The 20,191-nt window shown below is 45.6% G+C and overlaps 2 protein-coding genes across 2 annotated transcripts in view; both read left to right on the forward strand.

Annotated features, from left to right (window-relative positions):
• LOC310947249 (synaptosomal-associated protein 25) overlaps positions 1–5,250 on the forward strand; it is a 20,028-nt gene extending 14,778 nt beyond the window's left edge. Inside the window, 5 exon segments of the mRNA XM_083914017.1 lie at positions 556–605; positions 608–639; positions 641–702; positions 1,600–1,744; positions 3,259–5,250. Coding sequence (XP_083770143.1) covers positions 556–605; positions 608–639; positions 641–702; positions 1,600–1,744; positions 3,259–3,324 — 355 coding nt within the window. The 3' untranslated portion in view covers positions 3,325–5,250.
• A 1,920-nt stretch (positions 5,251–7,170) lies between these two features.
• On the forward strand, positions 7,171–18,008 carry LOC310947241 (uncharacterized protein). The gene is made up of 7 exons (XM_083914006.1): positions 7,171–7,266; positions 8,591–8,935; positions 10,973–11,067; positions 12,897–13,047; positions 13,948–14,130; positions 15,480–15,527; positions 15,673–18,008. Exons 2-7 carry the CDS (start codon positions 8,794–8,796, stop codon positions 16,551–16,553), a joined length of 1,500 nt encoding a protein of 499 aa, XP_083770132.1. The 5' UTR covers positions 7,171–7,266; positions 8,591–8,793; the 3' UTR covers positions 16,554–18,008.
• The last annotated feature ends 2,183 nt before the right edge of the window (positions 18,009–20,191 follow it).

The raw sequence follows: 20,191 nt of genomic DNA on the forward strand, positions 1-20,191 counted from the left end.
AACAAAAAATAAACAAAAATTGAACAAAAAATAAACAAAAATTTAACAAAAATGAACAAAAATTGAACAAAAAAATGAACAAAAAATAAACAAAAATTGGACAGAAAATTTAACAGAAATTAAAAATATGAAATTAATATGTATTATTGGACACAGATGTTTTCTAAAATTACCTGATTTGTGATTTAAATCAAGTTACACTGATTTTTTTACCCATTGAATTTTAGCATTTGAATTTGAATATTTCATTTTTTAATCTGAATTTTTAGCAAAAAATCTGTTAAAATAATTGTAATGCTTAAATATTTAATGCAAGATTTAATGCACTGGGTAAGATTAAGATTTACTTCAGTACACTTGCAAATTTTACATCACACTGTGAAAATAACTGCGTGAAATAGACACGAGTGAGTAAAGTCTGTGTGAACAGCCGTGTGCCCCGACCACCCCCGACCTCCCAGGACCCGTACGGGTGCAGTGCGGTTCTGTGTGCGTCACATTTCCCGGTCTGAACCCCGATAAAAGCCCATTTCAGAAGTTGTGTCTCTCTCTCAGACTGAAGGCCTTCGAGGAGAGCGGCGCCTACAAGGCCGTGTGGGGCGGAGCCTCGGGCAGGACGGCGTGGTGTCCAATCAGCCGCCCGTCGTCTCGAGTCGTCGACGAGAGGGAGCAGATGATCATGAGCGGAGGACACATACGGAGGTAGAGGGGGGGGGGAGAGGGGGGGAGAGAGAGAGAGAGAGAGGGAGGGAGAGAGAGGGAGAGAGGGAGAGAGAGAGAGAGAGAGAGAGAGGGAGAGAGGGAGAGAGAGAGAGAGAGAGAGAGATGAGAGAGAGAGAGAGAGAGAGAGAGAGAGAGAGAGAGAGGAGAGAGAGAGAGAGAGAGAGAGAGAGAGAGAGAGAGAGAGAGAGGACGAGAGAGAGAGAGAGAGAGAGAGAGAGAGAGAGAGAGATGGGAGGTATTGTGTGTTTGTAGAGGCAGCTGTGTGTAACGTAACACCACCTGTCATCAGTGGCACGGGGCAGCTGGACAAACACACACACACAACCTGCTTTTACTGAGTGGATCACTAAGGGCGCCCTCCCACTGTGCCTCCGTCCCGTGCCCCGTGCTTTAGGGTCCTCGTCCCCCCCTCCAGGCCCGTTTGTACTCCACCTCTCCCAAACGGGCCGTGGACGGCAAGCGTGCCGCTCCTAGACGCGGTACGGTTGCACTCACACTGGTCAAAGGAACCAGACTTTACTTGTGAAACGTGTTTGGGCGCGGTACGGAGGCACAGTGGAAGTGTCTTCACCTACAGATCACCATCATGCCACACACACAAGTATTGCGACGACACTTCTGTGGTGGCTTTTGCGAAGAGAGGGCCGAGGGGGAGTAAAGCACACATTGAACAATGCGGGAAAATCTGATTTTCCCGCATTAGGGTTGAATAAAGTACTTCTATCTACACACACACACACACACACACACACACACACACACACACACACACACACACACACACACACACACACACACACACACACACACACACACACACACACACACACACACACACACACACACACACACACACTTTCTTCTTCTGTGTGTCAGGGTGACTAACGACGCCCGTGAGGACGAGATGGAGGACAACCTGACTCACGTGGGCAGCATCATCGGGAACCTGAAGAGCATGGCGCTGGACATGGGCAACGAGATCGACACGCAGAACGTCCAGATCGAGCGCATCCAGGGGAAGGTAACCGCTGTCCCGTTACCACGACAACAAACCGCCAAACATCAACAAACAGATGCGTTTTATTGATGTTTCACTCGACTGAAAGTGGCGTGACTGAGTTTTTAACGTAGAATCAGCAAATACGGGAAATGAAGCCAACGCGAGAAGCGTGAGAGCTGGAAAAGGGCTCGTCTTATGTTCGGGGTCAAAGGGCGGCTCGAATCAAGCCATCTGATTGGTTGTTAGCCGTAATATGATGACGGCGTACGACGCAAAGGACGTCCTCGCAGGCGTACAACGTCATCGCAGGCGTTACAACGTCATCGCAGGCGTACAACGTCATCGCAGGCGTACGACGTGAGGACGTCATCGTAGGCGTACGACGTGATGACGTCCCCGCAGGAGTACGACGTGACGGCGTCATCGCAGGCGTACAACGTCATCGCAGACGTACGACGTCATCGCAGGCGTACGACGTCATCGCAGGCGTACGTCATCGCAGGCGTACGTCATCGCAGGCGTACGTCATCGCAGGCGTACTACGTGACGGCGTCATCGCAAGCGTATGACGTGAGGACGTTATCGCGTCGTACGCCTGCGATGACGCCATCGCAGATAACGTCGTCGCAGACGTACGCCGTGAGGACGTCATCGCGGGCTGTATGGCTCAATACTCCATGGCATGGCCGCGTATCGTCAGTTCGTTTTTGCACCGGACGTCTTATAAAGTGACGACTCATTAATGAGCGTCAAATGTGACGACAGCAAAGATGGAAGCCTTAGTTTTTTCTACGTTTTTTCTACGTTTTCTACGACGTGGTCGCTAAAAACCTTCGAGATAAATGTGTTTTTAAGCCTCGTGGATTTTAATGATTTTGTGGGCGGTGCTGTGGTGGTTAGCACTGTCGCCTCACAGCGAGAGAGTTCCTGGTCTGAATCCCGGCTGGGGCCCTTCTGTGTGGAGTCTGCATGTTGTCCCCGTGTCTGTGTGGGTTTTCTCCGGGTTCTCCGGTTCCCTCCCACAGTCCAAAGACGTGCAGGTGTTGGGTTCATTGATGACTCTAAATCACCCGTAGGTGTGAATGGTTGTCTGTCTCTGTTCGTCTCTATGTGTCCTGTGATAGACTGGCGTCCTGTCCAGGGTGGACCCCGCCTCACGCCCGATGTCAGCTGGGATCGGCTCCAGCCCCCGAGACCCCGACAGGGACAAGAGGCTGAAGATGAATGAATGAATGAATGATTTTGTGTCTAAATTAGAAATAAAGTCACACAATAATGAGGTTTCTGGAGGACGCTGATCACTGTGAAGTCCGTATTCGAGGGTTAAATCCTATTCTTCACTGTTGTGGGTCGTTTCTTTACTCAGGTTTTTCATAATGAACCTTTAAATCGCCGTCAGGACAAAGTGCACGAGGTGTGTTACACAGATCCTCTCTGATGTTGTGTTCGGGGACTTGGACCTGGGAGACACGGCGCCGGTTCAGTCCCTGAGGTTCTTATTAACGCCTCCTGTTTCTCGCCTCTTGTCTCTGCAGGCCATTCTCAACGTGTCCCGCATCGACGCCGCCAACCAGAAAGCCAACAACCTCATGAAACGATAGACGGAGCGCTCCACTTCCACTTCACTCCTTTTCTACTCCTTCAACCTGCATTCACTACGCTGCTTCTTCTGCACGCCGCACGCCAACGTGTTGCTGCTGCTTAAACGCTTTCATGCCTGTAAAGAGCACGGATGGATGACTGAGCGGGCCGAACGGGCACGGGTCCAGGGGCCCAGGAAGTCAGGGGCCCAGGTGTTCTTAAAAAAAGACATGCTAAATGACCATAAGGACACAAAACAACCAAAAATGAGCACAAAGTGACAAAAATAATGACTACAGGGGATGCAAAATGGCCACGAAGAGATGCTAAATGTCTGAAAATAGTCACAAAACGATGACCCGGAGGCAAAAAATGACTAAAATTAGATGAAAAACCACCACAAAAAGATGTAAAATGACTAAAAATAGATGCAAAATAATCATAAACACATAGAAAACAACCAAAAAGGGACAGAAAATGAGCACAAAGAGAAAAAAATGAGCACAAAGTGACAAAAATAATGACTATGGGGATGCAAAATGGCCACGAAGAGATGCTAAATGACTGAAAATAGACACAAAACAACCACAGAGACAAGATATGATGACATAGACACACAATTACAATTACACATAGATGTAAAATGAGCCCAGAGAGAAACAAAAAGACCACATAGAAACATAAAATGACTAAAATTAGATGAAAAACCACAAAGAAAAGATGCTAAATAACTAAAAATAGATGCAAAATAATCATAAACACATAGAAAACAACTAAAAAGGGACAGAAAATGAGCACAAAGAGGAAAAGTGACCAAAAATGACAATCACAAAGAGACAAATAGTGACTACAGGGATGCAAAATGGCCCCTAAGAGATGCTAAATGACTGGGAATAGTCACAAAACGACATCGTGGAGACAAAAAATGACTAAAAATAGATCACAGAGACAAACAAAACAACAAAATATGGACGTAAAATGACAGCAAAGACGAGCGAAACGACTCAAATAGACACAAAACGAGCACAGAGACAAAATATGATGAGATAGAGACACAAAATGATTACAAATAGATGTAAAATGACCCCAGAGAGAAACAAAAAGACCACATAGAAACAGAAAATGTCTAAAATTAGATGAAAAACCACAAAGAAAAGATGCTAAATAACTAAAAATAGATGCAAAATAATCACAAAGACGTATAAAACAACTAAAAATGGACAGAAAATGAGCACAAAGAGAAAAAGTGACCAAAAATGACAATCACAAAGAGACAAATAGTGACTACAGGGATGCAAAATGGCCACGAAGAGATGCTAAATGACTGGGAATAGTCACAAAACGACATCGTGGAGACAAAAAATGACTAAAAATAGATTACAGAGACAAACAAAACAACCAAATATGCACATAAAATGACCGCAAAGACGAGCGAAACGACTCGAAATAGACACAAAACGAGCACAGAGACAAAATATGATGAGATAGACGCACAAAATGATTACAAATAGATGTAAAATGACGACATAGAAACATAAAATGTCTAAAATAGATGCAAAATAATCACAAAGATGTATCTAAAACCACTAAAATTGGACATTAAATGACCAAAAATGACAATCACAAAGAGATGAATAATGACTATAGGGATGCAAAATGGCCACGAAGAGATGCTAAATGACTGAAAATAGACACAAAATGATTACAAATAGATGTAAAACAACTAAAAATAGAGCCAAAAAATCTAAAAATGGATATAAAATGAGCACAATGACCCCAAAGACAGCAAAATGATGACTATAGGGATGCAAAATAGCCACAAAGAGATATTTATTTTATTTTATTTATGTTATTTAACTATAACTACACTACAGCTCTGTGACACCGCGAGGCCTTTGGTCCCTTTACCTACACGCCGTATTTGCCCTCCCCCAGCAGAGAGTCTCGTATCATCTTCAGCCTCTGATCCTGGATCAGGTCTCAGGGGCAGCAGCTTTAGCAGGGGATCCCAAACTTCCCTTTCCCGGGCCACATTAACCAGCTCTAACTGGGGGATCCTGAGGCGTTCCCAGGCCAGTGTGGAGATCTAATCTCTCCACCTGGTCCTGGGTCTTCCCCGAGGCCTCCTCCCAGCTGGACGTGCCTGGAACACCTCCCTAGGGAGGCGCCCAGGGTTCATCCAGACCAGATGATCCTGAACCACCTCAACTGGCTCCTTTCAACACAAAGGAGCAGCGGCTCTACTCCGAGTTCCTCACGGATGCTGAACTTCTCCCCCTCTCTCTAAGGGAGACTCCAGCCCCCCTCCTGAGGAAACACATTTCACACGCTTGGACCTGGACCTGGTTCTTTGGGTCCTGACCTGGACCTGGTTCTTTGGGTCCTGACCTGGACCTGGTTCTTTGGGTCCTGACCCAGCTTAGTGTGTCGCCGTAATGATCCCTGCGGGGGAACTGGGTCACTGCAGCAGCAGCAGCAGCAGCAGCAGAGAGCAGATATCAAGACAAATAATCAGATATAATAATAACAATAATTCACAAACAGGTGGAAGTCAACACAGCAAACACCGGCCCCTCCGTGGTGTCCGTGGTGTCCGTGGGGTCCGTGGGGTCCGTGCGTTAGAAACCTCAGAGTGCTCTTTCTGCTTCTGCGTGCATTCAAAAAACGACCGCCTCCATGTGTGCAGAATATATGTGCACAAAAACAACCAGCTGACTTCTTCCCCAATGCAAACATCACTGTGCAACACTCCCCCCCCCCCTCCCTCATCCCTCCCTGAAATGTTGCACAGAGGGGGAAACACGTGCGTGGAGGCGCCCTCTGCAGGCGCCACGGCCAGGAAAACACGCATTCGTGCTCGGGGGAGGCTCTCTGGCGTCACCAAGCGGTCAAATGTGGAACCTGCTCCCCCCGTCCTCCCGGCCTCTCCATCTTCTTTTCTTCTCCGTGTTGATAGAAAATGGAGGTGAAGGGATGACGGCGTTATAAGAATGTGTTATTACGGCGTCTGCTGGAAGTCACAACTCACAGGAATCCCAATTGTCGAGCGTGAAGTTGTGTGTTTTGCGTTGTTTTTTTGTGTGTTTGGTTCATTTTTCATTGTTTGCAGAGTGCAGACCGTAGACGCTAAGAGCTCATACACCGCAGTGTGTGTTACACGGTGTGATCACATTAGAAATACCCACTTTTATCTGTGTATATAACGAACTGATGACCTTTGTTGACCTCCTGAGGCCTCCGTGCCACTATTCAAGACCAAATGTGCAGCTGGAAACGCGTGTTTATGGATGTAGAGTGTGATAAAAATACAATTATGAATAAATAATGATTAAAATGAACATGGCTGGGGGTTAATTAATTAGAATAGAATGAACTTTATGGCTAAATTCAGACGTTACAGCAGCTCAAGTTACATAAATAGTGAAGTATAAAGACAAATATGCATAAAAGTAGACAAAATATGTTAGAGTAGGCAAAATAAGCACATGATAGAATAGCGAACGTTAAAAAAAATACACAAATAAACACTATACACAACATTTATGCTTATACATAAACAGATATGGACATTACGTATAAACAGGTAATTACATATATATAGATATTGATACACACATATATATATTTAATATAGGTCAAACTGGGGGTGTGTGTGGGGAGGTTTATCAAATTAATCCTCTAAATACTTATAAAAACAGTCTAATTAGTGGTTTTTTTGCATTAATTTTAATGAAATGGGGTGTGATTGGTGCAGCTGGGGCCGCGCATGCGCAGTGGGGGCTGAAAAAAATGTTTCGCGTTCGAGGGAAGAGGGAAAAAAAATGCGGGGCATGCGCAGTCGCGTTGTTCTCGAGTCTGCGCAGTCGTGTTGTTCTCGACACTCCGAACTTTCGGGAGAGAACCGCGGAGGAAGACGACGAAGAAGAAGGAGGAGGAGAGGGAGAACAACGCCATTTTCCCTGGTAATTATTTTAACATTTCCCGCTTTTTTCACCGTAAATTCTCGCTAAAACACAGCTACGCGTGACTCGGCGTGGATTAACGGGTGACGGTTGTAGTTAAAACGCGAATTTACGACGCGAATCGTCCGTTTTTCGTGTTTTTTTTTTAATCTCGACTAGCGTTGCGTCAACACGCCGCCTCCCCCTTTAAAACGCGCGGTTCAGCTCAGCGGTGGATCCACGTATCGTCGCCGGGGTTCGGGGTGTGTTTAACGGCCGGTGTCGCTCGGTGATGGCGGAGTGTGGACGGTTGGTCGCCGCTGCTGCTGCTTATGTGCGAGCCGGCCAGGCGCGAGCTGCAGGGGGAGAGGCAGGCAGTCACGAGCTCAACAAAGACACGAGAAGACGCCGCTGATTGGCTCAGGCGGGGACCACGTGGGCACAGCAAAAAAACGCAATTTAATAGTTAATTAAAAACGAATATTTTTTAATAATTAAAGGTTTTTTTGGACACGTACGGTTTGGTTTAAGTGTTCACAATTTTATTTTATTTTTTAAAAATTAAATTTTATTTTCATAAATTTAAATTCGTAAATACAAATGTGTCCATTACAAACAATACATTCCCTCTATATCTGAATATATAAATAAAACAGGTGTTAAAACATTCATTTTATTTATTTTTTTACTTTTATATTGTATTTATTTTTATTGTAATATTTTACAAAATTGTTTTTTATTTTTCCTCAACAGTTAATGTTAAAAAAGTGCATTTCTTACACATTTTGACAGTATTAACTGTATTATATGAGCACTAAGGGAAACAAAATGACCAACAGGAGACAAATAATGACTGTAGGGATGCAAAACTGCCACAAACAGATGCTAAATGACTGGGAATTAACACAAAATGACAACTTAGAAACATAAAACTGCAAAAAATGGATGCAAAGCAATCACAAAAAGACATACAAAACAAGTAAAATGAGCACAAAAATACAAATAATGACTATAGGGATGCAAAACTGCCATGAATAGATGCTAAATGACTGATATTTAGCACAAAACAACGACTTCGAAATGTAAAACTACAAAAAATAGATGCAAAACAATCACAAAGACGTGCAAAAGAACTAAAAATGTAAATAAAAGCAGCACAAAGAGAAACAAAGTGACCAACATGTGACAAATAATGACTATAGGGATGCAAAACTGCCACGAATAGATGCTAAATGACTGGGAATTAACACAAAATGACTAAAAATAGATGCAAAAGACTATAGCGGTGTCTTATTTGTGTTTACTTAATTAACATTTTCACTTGATGTTTCCTGTTTTGTTGCAGGCCCTGTGCAGTCAGACAGGAGGATCAGGACCAGACTGGCAGGAGGATCAGGACCAGACTGGCAGGTGGATCAGGACCAGACTGGCAGGTGGATCAGGACCAGACTGGCAGGTGGATCAGGACCAGACAGTCCTGAGGGGCGGTGAAACTGGGCTCAACCTGAGCTGTAGTGGGCTGTAAGAAGAGGAGGAGGAAGAGGAGCCATGTCGGCCCCGTGGCGTGACGACGAGGATGAGTTCAGGGCGGGGGGAGCCAAAGGAGGGTCGAGGTCCAAACCCAGGTTCTCCTTCACCGAGGTCAAACTGCTGCTGGAGGCCGTGAAGAGGAACAGATACATCCTCCTCAGTGAGTACCGGCCGCCTTCCTCCAGAGGATTCGACCGTGCCGTAGGTTTACGTGACGACAACAAAACAGGGATGAAACGCTCTCACACTCCGTCTGCGTACAGATGGAAACACTGAATTATTAAACGTTTCTATCTGTACGCAGACGGTGTGCTGCTCAGTGCGTCTATGTTCAGGTGGGGTCACCCGTCTGCACATGCTCAGTAGCTTCTAAGGGCGAACTCCCACTGTCCATCCGTACCGTGCCCAAGCACGTTTCACGGCTAAAGTCTGGTTCCTTTGAGTGCAACCGTACCGCGTCTAGGAGCGGCACGGTTTGCTGGTCTAGGCCCGTTTGGGAGAGGTGGGCTTTAGTAAAGAACGTTTGCACGTGTAGTTATAATCTACGGAGCGTGTGCAGACGTGAAACCCCATATTACTCCGGATAACCTGTTTTACTTGCATGAATACTCTGATTGCTAAAGGAGTTAGCTCTCGGTCTGTTAACTGTGATTTTACCCGGCGTACAGTGCTTACATGGTGTTTGACAAAAGTGTTGCCTTAATCCGAATATAGTCAGGTTTTTAAACTGCATGTAAACGTGTTTTGAGTGTTTTAACTTGTCAAAATGACGGATGAACTTCTGATTTTTCCCTCACCGTTCAAAAAACATCTGCATCAATGACGGAAAATATTCAGTTTGACGCAACCTCTTAACACGAGTGCATCTTTTGTACTTTTTGTATAAGTTTGACTTTAATTTTAAGAACTCTCTCTGTGGCAGAAATAACAATAATAATAATACATTTTATTTGTATTGCACTTTACATTCAACAAAGTTTTACAGAGCAGAATAGAAACAACATAAAAATGAAAGGTAACAAGAAAAATAAGAAATAAGTCAGAACAGGAACATTTAAAAGACATTTATCAAAATGCTTTGGTGAACAGGAAGGTTTTCAGCTCTTTTTTTAAAAGTGTGTGTAGTCTGCGGGGCCGTCAGGGAGGGCGCTCCATAACCTCGAAGCACCAGAGGAAAAGGCCCGATCACCCGTGGTGCAGAGCTTTGTTCTGGGGACTTGGAGAGTGTTTGAGATTCAAGATTCAGATTCAGATTCAAGAAGCTTTATTTATCCTGAGGGAAATTATTTTGCAACAGTTTCGATACAAAGGCGGAAAAGGATCAGAGTAACAATAAGCATAAACATAAATCAAATCAAAATAAAGCTAACGTCAGATAAATCAAGCAATGAACCAAGTGTGACAGAGTGCAACAGACGTCGTGGTTAAGCGTAGGTATATACAATATACAACAATACGCAGCGTGCAGTTTAGCAGCATGTGAAATAAAATAAGTACAAACTAGATAAGTGAGAAGGAGCGATAAGTTATAAGTGTTAAAAATGTAAAAAATGTAGCAGCATGTCCTACAGAACTAAGTTACAGTAAACCACAGTGAAATGTAGCAGCATTTCCTAAAGCACAGTAAGTGTATCAGCAGATAGTTACAGTAAACCATTAATAAATAAATAAAGTGATGTAGTGGTGATATAAAGTGACAGTGTAAGTGTAGCAGCAGTAAAGTTTGAGGAACCAGAACGGAGGGTGAGGAGGTCTGGGTGGTGAGGAGTTCCTCCAGGTATAGGGGGGCATTGGTAGGTGAGGAGAGGGACCTTGGACTCAGTTCTGAGTGGGACAGGGAGCCAGTGGAGAGGTTTCAGGACGGGGGTGCTGTGCTCGTGTTTGCGTAGCCTCATCAGGATCCTGGCAGCACTCGTCTGGATGTCCTGCAGCCTTTGAATGCTCGTGCTTCATCATTTCAGGCCCCTGCTGGACACAATAATTCAGATGATGCAGATTCATTCTGTGCCTCCTCGAAGTCAAGCTTTACTTGCGGTTGTAGTCCAGATGACGGGTGTGGCTTTGAACAGATGCTGACTTAATGTGCTGTGGACGCTGCATGTCAGCTGTTCTACCAGCAGAGGGAGATCATGAGCGGAGCGACCTCCACTGTATTGATCTGTTAAACCGACGTGTCATCGTTTGTCTCTCCCTGCAGAGAAGTTCAACCAGGGAGTGTCGGCTGAGACCAAGAAACAGACCTGGACTGAAATCACCAATCAGATCAACGGCCTGGGAGAGAACCACAGAGAGGTTGGTCATTTATTAACGCTGATGCTTGTGTGTAACCCGCGTCACCTGTACGGTTTAACCTGCAACCACTTAAACAAACAAGCACAACATGCATTCAGCAACGGGCTGTGAACCAAACACGTCATTTGAATAGTTTATTGAAACCCTTTCACGGTAAAATTGTCCATTAATTCATAAGAAATATAAACATTTGTCCTGTTAACGTGGCTGCAGCTCAGGACTATTTCATTCTGATTCATCTGTTCACCCTTTTTCATGATTACCGTATTTTCTGCACTATAGGCGCACCTAAAAACCTTCAAATGTCTCCAAAGCCGACAGTGCTCCTTATAACCCGGTGCTCCTTATATATGGACCAATATTAAGCCACAACAGGTCTCCAACTACGGTGAGCAGCCGCCGACTCTATTTTCCCCGTAGAAGAAGTAACGCGCGGTGCATGTTGAGATATACGACTGCGTGAAGCGTGCCGTTTCATTTCCATGTGTGTGTTTGTGTAAAGAGCCCAAAATGGCTCCTGTTAAGAGACACGCTTACGACGCAGAGTTTACACTCAAGGCCATTAGTCACGCAGTAGAACACGGGAACAGAGCAGCAGCCAGAGAGTTTAACATGAACCAATCAATGGTGCCGAAGTGGAGGAAGCAACAAGACGACCTCCCCTGACTGTTGTGTTGACATTCCCTTTAGAGCAGCTCCATCTAATGGATGCAGAACGTGACCCCAGCCTCCACTGTAGCGTCTGTTCTATGCGCCTTATAACGCGGAAAATACGGTAATTGATGAGTTGTTTGCTTTATAAAATGTCAGAAAATGGTGAAAAACTGTGGATCACTGGTTCCCAAAGCCCAAAATGACGTCCTCTGATGTCTTGTTTTGTCCACAACTCAAATATATTGAGTTTATTTTCACAGAAACCAGAAAATATTCACATTTAAGAAGCTAAAACAAGAGAAGTTAATGTTAATATTAATAGTTGACAGTAGTTTGGGTCCCAAAGGATGAGCCATTAGCCCGTGTTGTTGCTTTACTGTGTTGATTCTTAATCATTTTGACTTTAAATATTTAAAGAGAGTGAAAAGTATCCGTCACATGCGTCAGAGGAAAAAGTGACGTCTGTATCATATATAAATACTTACCGTATTTTCCGCACTATAAGGCGCATAGAACAGACGCTACAGTCGAGGCTGGGGTTACGTTAAGGACCACCTCTTAATTCATTGATGTTAAGTTTACGTGCTAGAGCGAGTAGCATCCAGCTGCAGACCCGGAGCACAAGCCCCTCACCTGAAGAAACAACTTTTGCGTCACTTCCGTCAAGCAAGGGGCTTGTGTCAAGTGAGGGGCTCGTGCTCCGGTTCTGCAGCTGGATAGTGTTGGCTAGCGCTGCTGCTCTATTCCCGTGTTCTACTGCGTGACTAATGGCCTTGAGTGTAAACTCTGCGTCGTAAGCGTGTCTCTTAACAGGAGCCATTTTGGGCTCTTTACACAAACACACACATGGAAATGAAACGGCACGCTTCACGCAGTCGTATATCTCAACATGCACCGCGCGTTACTTCTTCTACGGGGGAAAATAGAGTCGGCGGCTGCTCACCGTAGTTGGAGACCTGTTGTGGCTCAATATTGGTCCATATATAAGGAGCACCGGATTATAAGGAGCACTGAGACATTTGAAGGTTTTTAGGTGCAACTTATAGTGCGGAGAATACGGTAATCATTATTGTTTCAGCACCAGTTTGAAGCTTCAGCAGAGGAAAAGGATGTATGGAAATATAATATTGTGTGGCTATAGAAGACTCTATTAAATGGCGTTTTTCCTCTCCCAGGTGCGTCAGATCATGAAGAAGTGGGCGGACCTCAAGTGTGACGGGAGGCGGCGCTTCGTGGCCCTTCGGGGCCCGAGCCAAGTGAGGAAGAAGAACATGGGCCCCGTGGAGCGGATGGTCCATAAGATACTGATGATGAGTCCCAGAGGAGGTGAGGAGACGCTCGCTGCTTATATATCCGCGTTGTTTTAGACTCTTAGGGTCTTTCTGTCATCAACCGGGGCTTAAATAATCACTTTAGTTCCCGATCCATGCAAAACAAAAACACGCTGCTCCGTCAGTTTTGCTGCAATTCCAGCAAAACTGGACCCCGTGGTCTTTTTCCGGTGTGAAAAGCCACCAAATAAGCCATGGAGACAGTTTTTTTTTGTTGATTAACCATGTATGGAGTAATTCTAGACTTCTGACGACTCAAGGCGCTTTCAGTGTTTGTCACATGCACCAGCTCAAACAGACATTCACACTGATGGCGGTGGACATCTACAGACCACCTAATCTAATGTAACCATTCACACCACATTTACACACCCGTGCGCAGACACTTCGACATGCAGACAGGAGGATCGAACCACCGATCTCTTGAATGGAAGACGACCCGCTCTTTCTCTGAGCCACAGCCGGCCCGAAAAAAGAGGCTGTTTTGTTTTTTTAAACCGAAACTGCTTTATTCAACGTATTAATCTGATCCATGTGAGTTGGAGAGGAGGGGACCTCTGCAGGTGATGATGTTATTTGGAGCAGCATTAGTGGGAAGAAAATGCCGTTTGGACGCGTTGGTGACTGACTCAGTGGAAGAGTGGGTCTTCCTCAACACGTTCAAACGGCATTTTCTTCGGCAAACCCCTCCAGGAGCAGGATTAGAGTCCCTACACGTGAAACGCAGCACCAAAACATTTGGCTGTAAGAGAGCGTTAGCGTCTCCGTTGGCTTCATTATTGTGTCTGTGTGGATTTGTTGTTTCTTTTTCTTTTTAGTTTCAGCGTGAATAAAAACAGTGTGGCGTGTCTGCGTTTCTCCTTCTTTAACTTGTCCCCGTGTGTCGGGTTCTCAGGTGGCGACAGCGATCTGGACCTCGAGGAGGGCGAAGACTTTTCGAAGCTCTACGGTAAAGGTCCCGCCCCGAACCAGGCCCCCTTCTCCTACCTCAGCCTGACGGACAGTTCCCAGTCCATACCCGGAGGAGGAGGCGCCTACGACTTCTCCCCTCTGTCCTCACCGGAGAAAGATTATGGTGGTGAGTGGAGTCTGCGTCAGTTACACTGCCGTCCTTCAGTGACGCTGCGGTCCTTCTGTCTGTGTACCTCACACCTTCTATCACGTTTATTAGAAGTGACGAGTCATTTGCGTATTTTTTATGCGTATGATTCAAAGTAGGAAGGAGACACATAGTGAAATAAAACTTTATTTTTCAAGACAACATGAAGAAAATACCAACTCTTCCAAAATAGTTCGCCCTCATTCCAGCACAAAACATAGTATGCACTCTAAGGGTGCACTCCCACTGTGCCTCTGTACCGTGCCCAAACAGGTTTCACGGCTAAAGTCTGGTTCCTCTGACCAGTGTGAGTGCAACCGTACCACGTCTAGGAGCGGCACGCTTGCCGTCCACGGCCCGTTTGGGAGAGGTGGGCTTTAGTAAAGCACGTTTGCACGTGTACGAGCACGAGCGTGCGCACGTGTACGAGCACGAGGCCTACGGCGGTTCTGAGGTCATTTCCTGTGCGCCTGTTGGGACATAACCACGTGATATCTCGACTGGTTAAATTGCAAATATTTGTGCTTGTTTCATACTATTCCCTGAAAATCTTAAAGTTCACACTCATCTCATCTTCAGCCTCTTATCCGGGGTCGGGTCTCGGGCGCAGCAGCTCCAGCAGGGGACCCCAAACTTCCCTTTCCCGGGCCACATTAACCAGCTCTAACTGGGGGATCCTGAGGCGTTCCCAGGCCAGTGTGGAGATCTAATCTCTCCACCTGGTCCTGGGTCTTCCCCGAGGCCTCCTCCCAGCTGGACGTGCCTGGAACACCTCCCTAGGGAGGCGCCCAGGGTTCATCCTTACCAGATGATCCTGAACCACCTCAACTGGCTCCTTTCAACGCAAAGGAGCAGCGGCTCTACTCCGAGTTCCTCACGGATGCTGAACTTCTCCCCATAAAGTTCACACTCTTGTCACTTAAATAATAATATAATATAAACTTTTATTCCCTTAGCGTCTTTCATAACATAAAATGCAGCTCAGGGTGCGTTCTTAGATGTAGATCTTTATTGTCATCGTTTGTTTTTTAGGACAACAAAACACTTAAGCAGCTTTAAAAGTATTAAAAGCAAAATATAAAATACCAAAATAAACACAAAGTTGCTGCAAAAGAACTTGTAGAGCCCGGGGTCGCTGCGCCTGGACCCGCCGCCATCTTGTTCTTACTTCTTATAAAAGTAAAAAACAATAACGTGCACCGCTGTCTGGTTGTTTTGTCTGTTACGGCTTTAATCAGGCATCAAACGTGGTTATTTCAGGGTGCATGTTTCGCTGTTTGTCTGTGTTTTCCCCCCAAAAATGACGTCTGCTCGATGATGTTTTGCAGGCGATCTCTTCCACTCCTCGCCTGAATTCGACCTGGCCGACGATGGAGGTGAGACCGTAGTTTAACAACCATGTGACCTTTGTTTCCAACACACTCCACTCTGACTCTTTCACGTCTGACGTCTTCTACCACATCATGAGTTTGTGTGAAACTAAAGACGCGTTCTGTCCCTTGTCTGTCCGTCATCTTCCAGATTGCGGCCTTGACTTTGAAGAAAACGACGACTCCATGTTCTCCTCCTACCCGTCCTCTCTCCCTCCGCCCTCCTCCACCTCCCTGGACCCCCTGCCCGACAACGCGCTGCTGAGGATGAAGCCGGTCCACACCTACTCCCGCACCAACAGCCAGAACCACAACCCCGCCCAGAACCACACCTCCCCCAGACCTCCACCTGGACCCTCTTCGTCGGTCGCCTCCACCTCCTCTGGTTTTCCTGCGGCGTCTGATCCGGACACCGCCTCGTCCTCTGCTCCTCCTCCTCCAACGCCCCCCACGAGCTCCAACGTCACTGCCTCCTCCCTCCCTACTCCTTCCTCCTCATTTGCTCCTCCTCCTGCTCCGTCATCCTCAGCCAATCCCGGCCCCTCTAACCCTGCACCCCCACCTTCCTCCATCCCTCCTCCTCCTCTTCCTCCTCCTCCTGCTGCTGTATCTTCCTCTCCTGTTGCTTCTACAGCGACCTCCTCTTCCAACTCTCAACCCTCTCCCTTCTCCTCGGCCCTCTCCTCCCATCATCTCTCCGCCTCGGGCTCGAACCCAGCAGACCCTCTCCCGTCCGGCGTGTCCCCCCGCAGGGCCCACGACCACGTGGCGCAGATGGCCTCGCAGAGTCTCCAGCAGCAGCGGGCCAGCAGGATGCTCCTGACCTCCGTGTCCCAGTCCCTGGAGGTGCTGGCCCAGTCGGTCCAGCTGCTGGTGGAGAGCCAGCAGGAGTTCGTGCAGGAGTCCCTGCTGCTGCAGCGGGAGACCGTGGACGTCCTGCGGGACTTTTCCAACACGGCGCTGACGATGCTGAGGGACAAAACCAGCAGCGGGCAAATGGCGTCGCACCACCATCCCGCTGCACACTTCTAGGATTCAAAATGGAGGCGAACGAACACGGGCGCGTAACCACGAGCTCGAGTGCGGGTCGATCGTCTGGTTTGAGCGTCCATGTCGACGGCTGCTGGACAGAACACTTGCCCAAAGGCACAACGGCGTGTAGTTTGCGGCCACGCTCTGAGAGGCTGTTTATTTATGTGCCTGACTCTTTTTCTTTCTTCTTCTTCTTCTTCTTCTCTATTTCCTGTTGATTTGTCGCTGACTCGTGCGTTTTTCACACTGGAATCGGCGTTTTTAGAAGCTGCTGATGACTCGTCACATTTCCAAACACACACTAACGGACTGATCGAGTGCACCTCACCTGGACTCTCGCTTCAAACGGGAGGAAGTCAACCCGTCAACGTGCGCGCTAACCCCGCGCTAAGAGCCCGTGAGCCGACTCTGCATCAGAGTGGGAGCGCCGTCTCCACAACGGACGTTTGAGATCTCAGCTGGAGCGACTTCGGTGGCAGGTGCACGTGTTCTCCTCCCCGCGGACGGATTTTACGCAGCGGACGAAGGGAAATGTTTGTGCAATGATGTGAAATATCAAGGTTGGACGCCACCACACCCCGAATGTTGTGACGTGTCTTTGCTGCCGCCGCCGCGTCGAGCGCTCGTACGGAGCTCTGAGCGCGGTGAACTGTGAGCCGCTGTAGCGCGGGACAAAGCAAAGGGGGTTTGGATCACGTAGGTTTAACGTAGGATACGTTTGAGAGGAAGTGTCTGGCGCCAGAGTCCGTTCAGTTCAACCCGACGCCGTTCTGGACGGGTTCGAATCTCACGGGGCCGCTCTGGAATTTTGTACAAATGAAAAGTACCGGTGTTCTTTTAACACACCTGGACGTGTTTGTGGTTTCGCTGTGAGCAGGACGCCGACACGCCAACGTGTTCCTGGGCTCAGACGGTCGTTTAAGGGCGCCCTCCCACTGTGCCTCCGTCCCGTGCCCCGTGCTTTAGGGTCCTTGTCCCCCCCTCCAGGCCCACGTGCAAACATGCTTTACTAAAGCCCACCTCTCCCAAACGGACCGTGGACGGCAAGCGTGCCGCTCCTAGACGTGGTACTGTTGCACTCACACTGATCAAAGGAACCAGACTTTAGCCGTAAAGCGTGTATGGGCACGGTACGGAGGCACAGTGGGAGTGCGCCCTAAGTTACCCTTGTTATTGGCGTTCAAAACCACAAAACGCGTGCAGACGCCAATAACAAGGGTAAGATCGAGCGGAGGGACTTATACCAACGTGTTTCTGGGCTCAGGCGGTTGTATGTTCGGCGTCCTGCTGCCCGTCTGACTTCCTCCCTCTTTGACCTTTGACCCTCTTGTTGGTGCGGCCCACAGACCTGCCCCCCCCCCCTAACTGAGTAAGCTCCGCCCTCACCTGTCGACCTGACTGACCACATGTACCTGTCTGCTGTAACACCGGGCTGTGTGACGTTTCCAACAACCAGATCCTAATAAAAGATTTATTATGAAGAGTTTACTGTGCTGCCCTTTCATCCCTCCAGTCGGCCATCTTGTTTTCTCTGCGTTTTTGTGCCGTTTTCAACAGTTTTTAGTCGTTTTTGTGGTGTTTTTCATCTGTTTTTAGTCATTTTGACATGTTTTTATGGTGTTTTCATCTGTTTTTAGTCGTTTTGTCGTGTTTTTGTGCTGTTTTCATCTGTTTTTAGTCGTTTTGTCATGTTTTTGTGGTGTTTTCATCAGTTTGTAGTTGTTTTTGTCATGTTTTTGTGGTGTTTTCATCTGTTTTTAGTGATTTTGTCGTGTTTTTGTGGTGTTTTCATCTGTTTTTAGTCGTTTTGTCATGTTTTTGTGGTGTTTTCATCTGTTTTTAGTCCTTTTGTCATGTTTTTGTGGTGTTTTGTGTCTGTTTTTAGTCGTTTTGTCATGTTTTTGTGGTGTTTTCATCTGTTTTTAGTGATTTTGTCGTGTTTTTGTGTTGTTTTCATCTGTTTTTAGTCGTTTTGTCGTGTTTTTGTGGTGTTTTCATCCGTTTTTAGTCGTTTTGTCATGTTTTTGTGGTGTTTTCATCTGTTTTTAGTCGTTTTGTCATGTTTTTGTGGTGTTTTGTGTCTGTTTTTAGTCGTTTTGTCATGTTTTTGTGGTGTTTTCATCAGTTTTTAGTTGTTTTTGTCATGTTTTTGTGGTGTTTTCATCTGTTTTTAGTCGTTTTGTCATGTTTTTGTGGTGTTTTGTGTCTGTTTTTAGTGATTTTGTCGTGTTTTTGTGGTGTTTTCATCTGTTTTTAGTCGTTTAGTCATGTTTTTGTGGTGTTTTCATCTGTTTTTAGTGATTTTGTCGTGTTTTTGTGGTGTTTTCATCTGTTTTTAGTCGTTTTGTCATGTTTTTGTGGTGTTTTCATCTGTTTTTAGTCGTTTTGTCGTGTTTTTGTGGTGTTTTCATCTGTTTTTAGTCGTTTTGTCATGTTTTTATGGTGTTTTCATCTGTTTTAAGTCGTTTTGTCACGTTTTTGTGGTGTTTTCATCTGTTTTTAGTCGTTTTGTCGTGTTTTTGTGGTGTTTTCATCTGTTTTTAGTCGTTTTGTCGTGTTTTTGTGGTGTTTTGTGTCTGTTTTTAGTCGTTTTGTCATGTTTTTGTGGTGTTTTCATCTGTTTTTAGTCGTTTTGTCATGTTTTTGTGGTGTTTTGTGTCTGTTTTTAGTCGTTTTGTCATGTTTTTGTGGTGTTTTCATCTGTTTTTAGTGATTTTGTCGTGTTTTTGTGTTGTTTTCATCTGTTTTTAGTCGTTTTGTCGTGTTTTTGTGGTGTTTTCATCCGTTTTTAGTCGTTTTGTCATGTTTTTGTGGTGTTTTCATCTGTTTTTAGTCGTTTTGTCATGTTTTTGTGGTGTTTTGTGTCTGTTTTTAGTCGTTTTGTCATGTTTTTGTGGTGTTTTCATCAGTTTTTAGTTGTTTTTGTCATGTTTTTGTGGTGTTTTCATCTGTTTTTAGTCGTTTTGTCATGTTTTTGTGGTGTTTTGTGTCTGTTTTTAGTGATTTTGTCGTGTTTTTGTGGTGTTTTCATCTGTTTTTAGTCGTTTAGTCATGTTTTTGTGGTGTTTTCATCTGTTTTTAGTGATTTTGTCGTGTTTTTGTGGTGTTTTCATCTGTTTTTAGTCGTTTTGTCATGTTTTTGTGGTGTTTTCATCTGTTTTTAGTCGTTTTGTCGTGTTTTTGTGGTGTTTTCATCTGTTTTTAGTCGTTTTGTCATGTTTTTATGGTGTTTTCATCTGTTTTAAGTCGTTTTGTCACGTTTTTGTGGTGTTTTCATCTGTTTTTAGTCGTTTTGTCGTGTTTTTGTGGTGTTTTCATCTGTTTTTAGTCGTTTTGTCGTGTTTTTGTGGTGTTTTGTGTCTGTTTTTAGTCGTTTTGTCATGTTTTTGTGGTGTTTTCATCTGTTTTTAGTCGTTTTGTCATGTTTTTGTGGTGTTTTGTGTCTGTTTTTAGTCGTTTTGTCATGTTTTTGTGGTGTTTTCATCTGTTTTTAGTGATTTTGTCGTGTTTTTGTGTTGTTTTCATCTGTTTTTAGTCGTTTTGTCGTGTTTTTGTGGTGTTTTCATCCGTTTTTAGTCGTTTTGTCATGTTTTTGTGGTGTTTTCATCTGTTTTTAGTCGTTTTGTCATGTTTTTGTG

Source organism: Echiichthys vipera (assembly GCF_963691815.1).
Source record: "Echiichthys vipera genome assembly, chromosome: 5".
NCBI classification, from domain to species: domain Eukaryota; kingdom Metazoa; phylum Chordata; class Actinopteri; order Perciformes; family Trachinidae; genus Echiichthys; species Echiichthys vipera.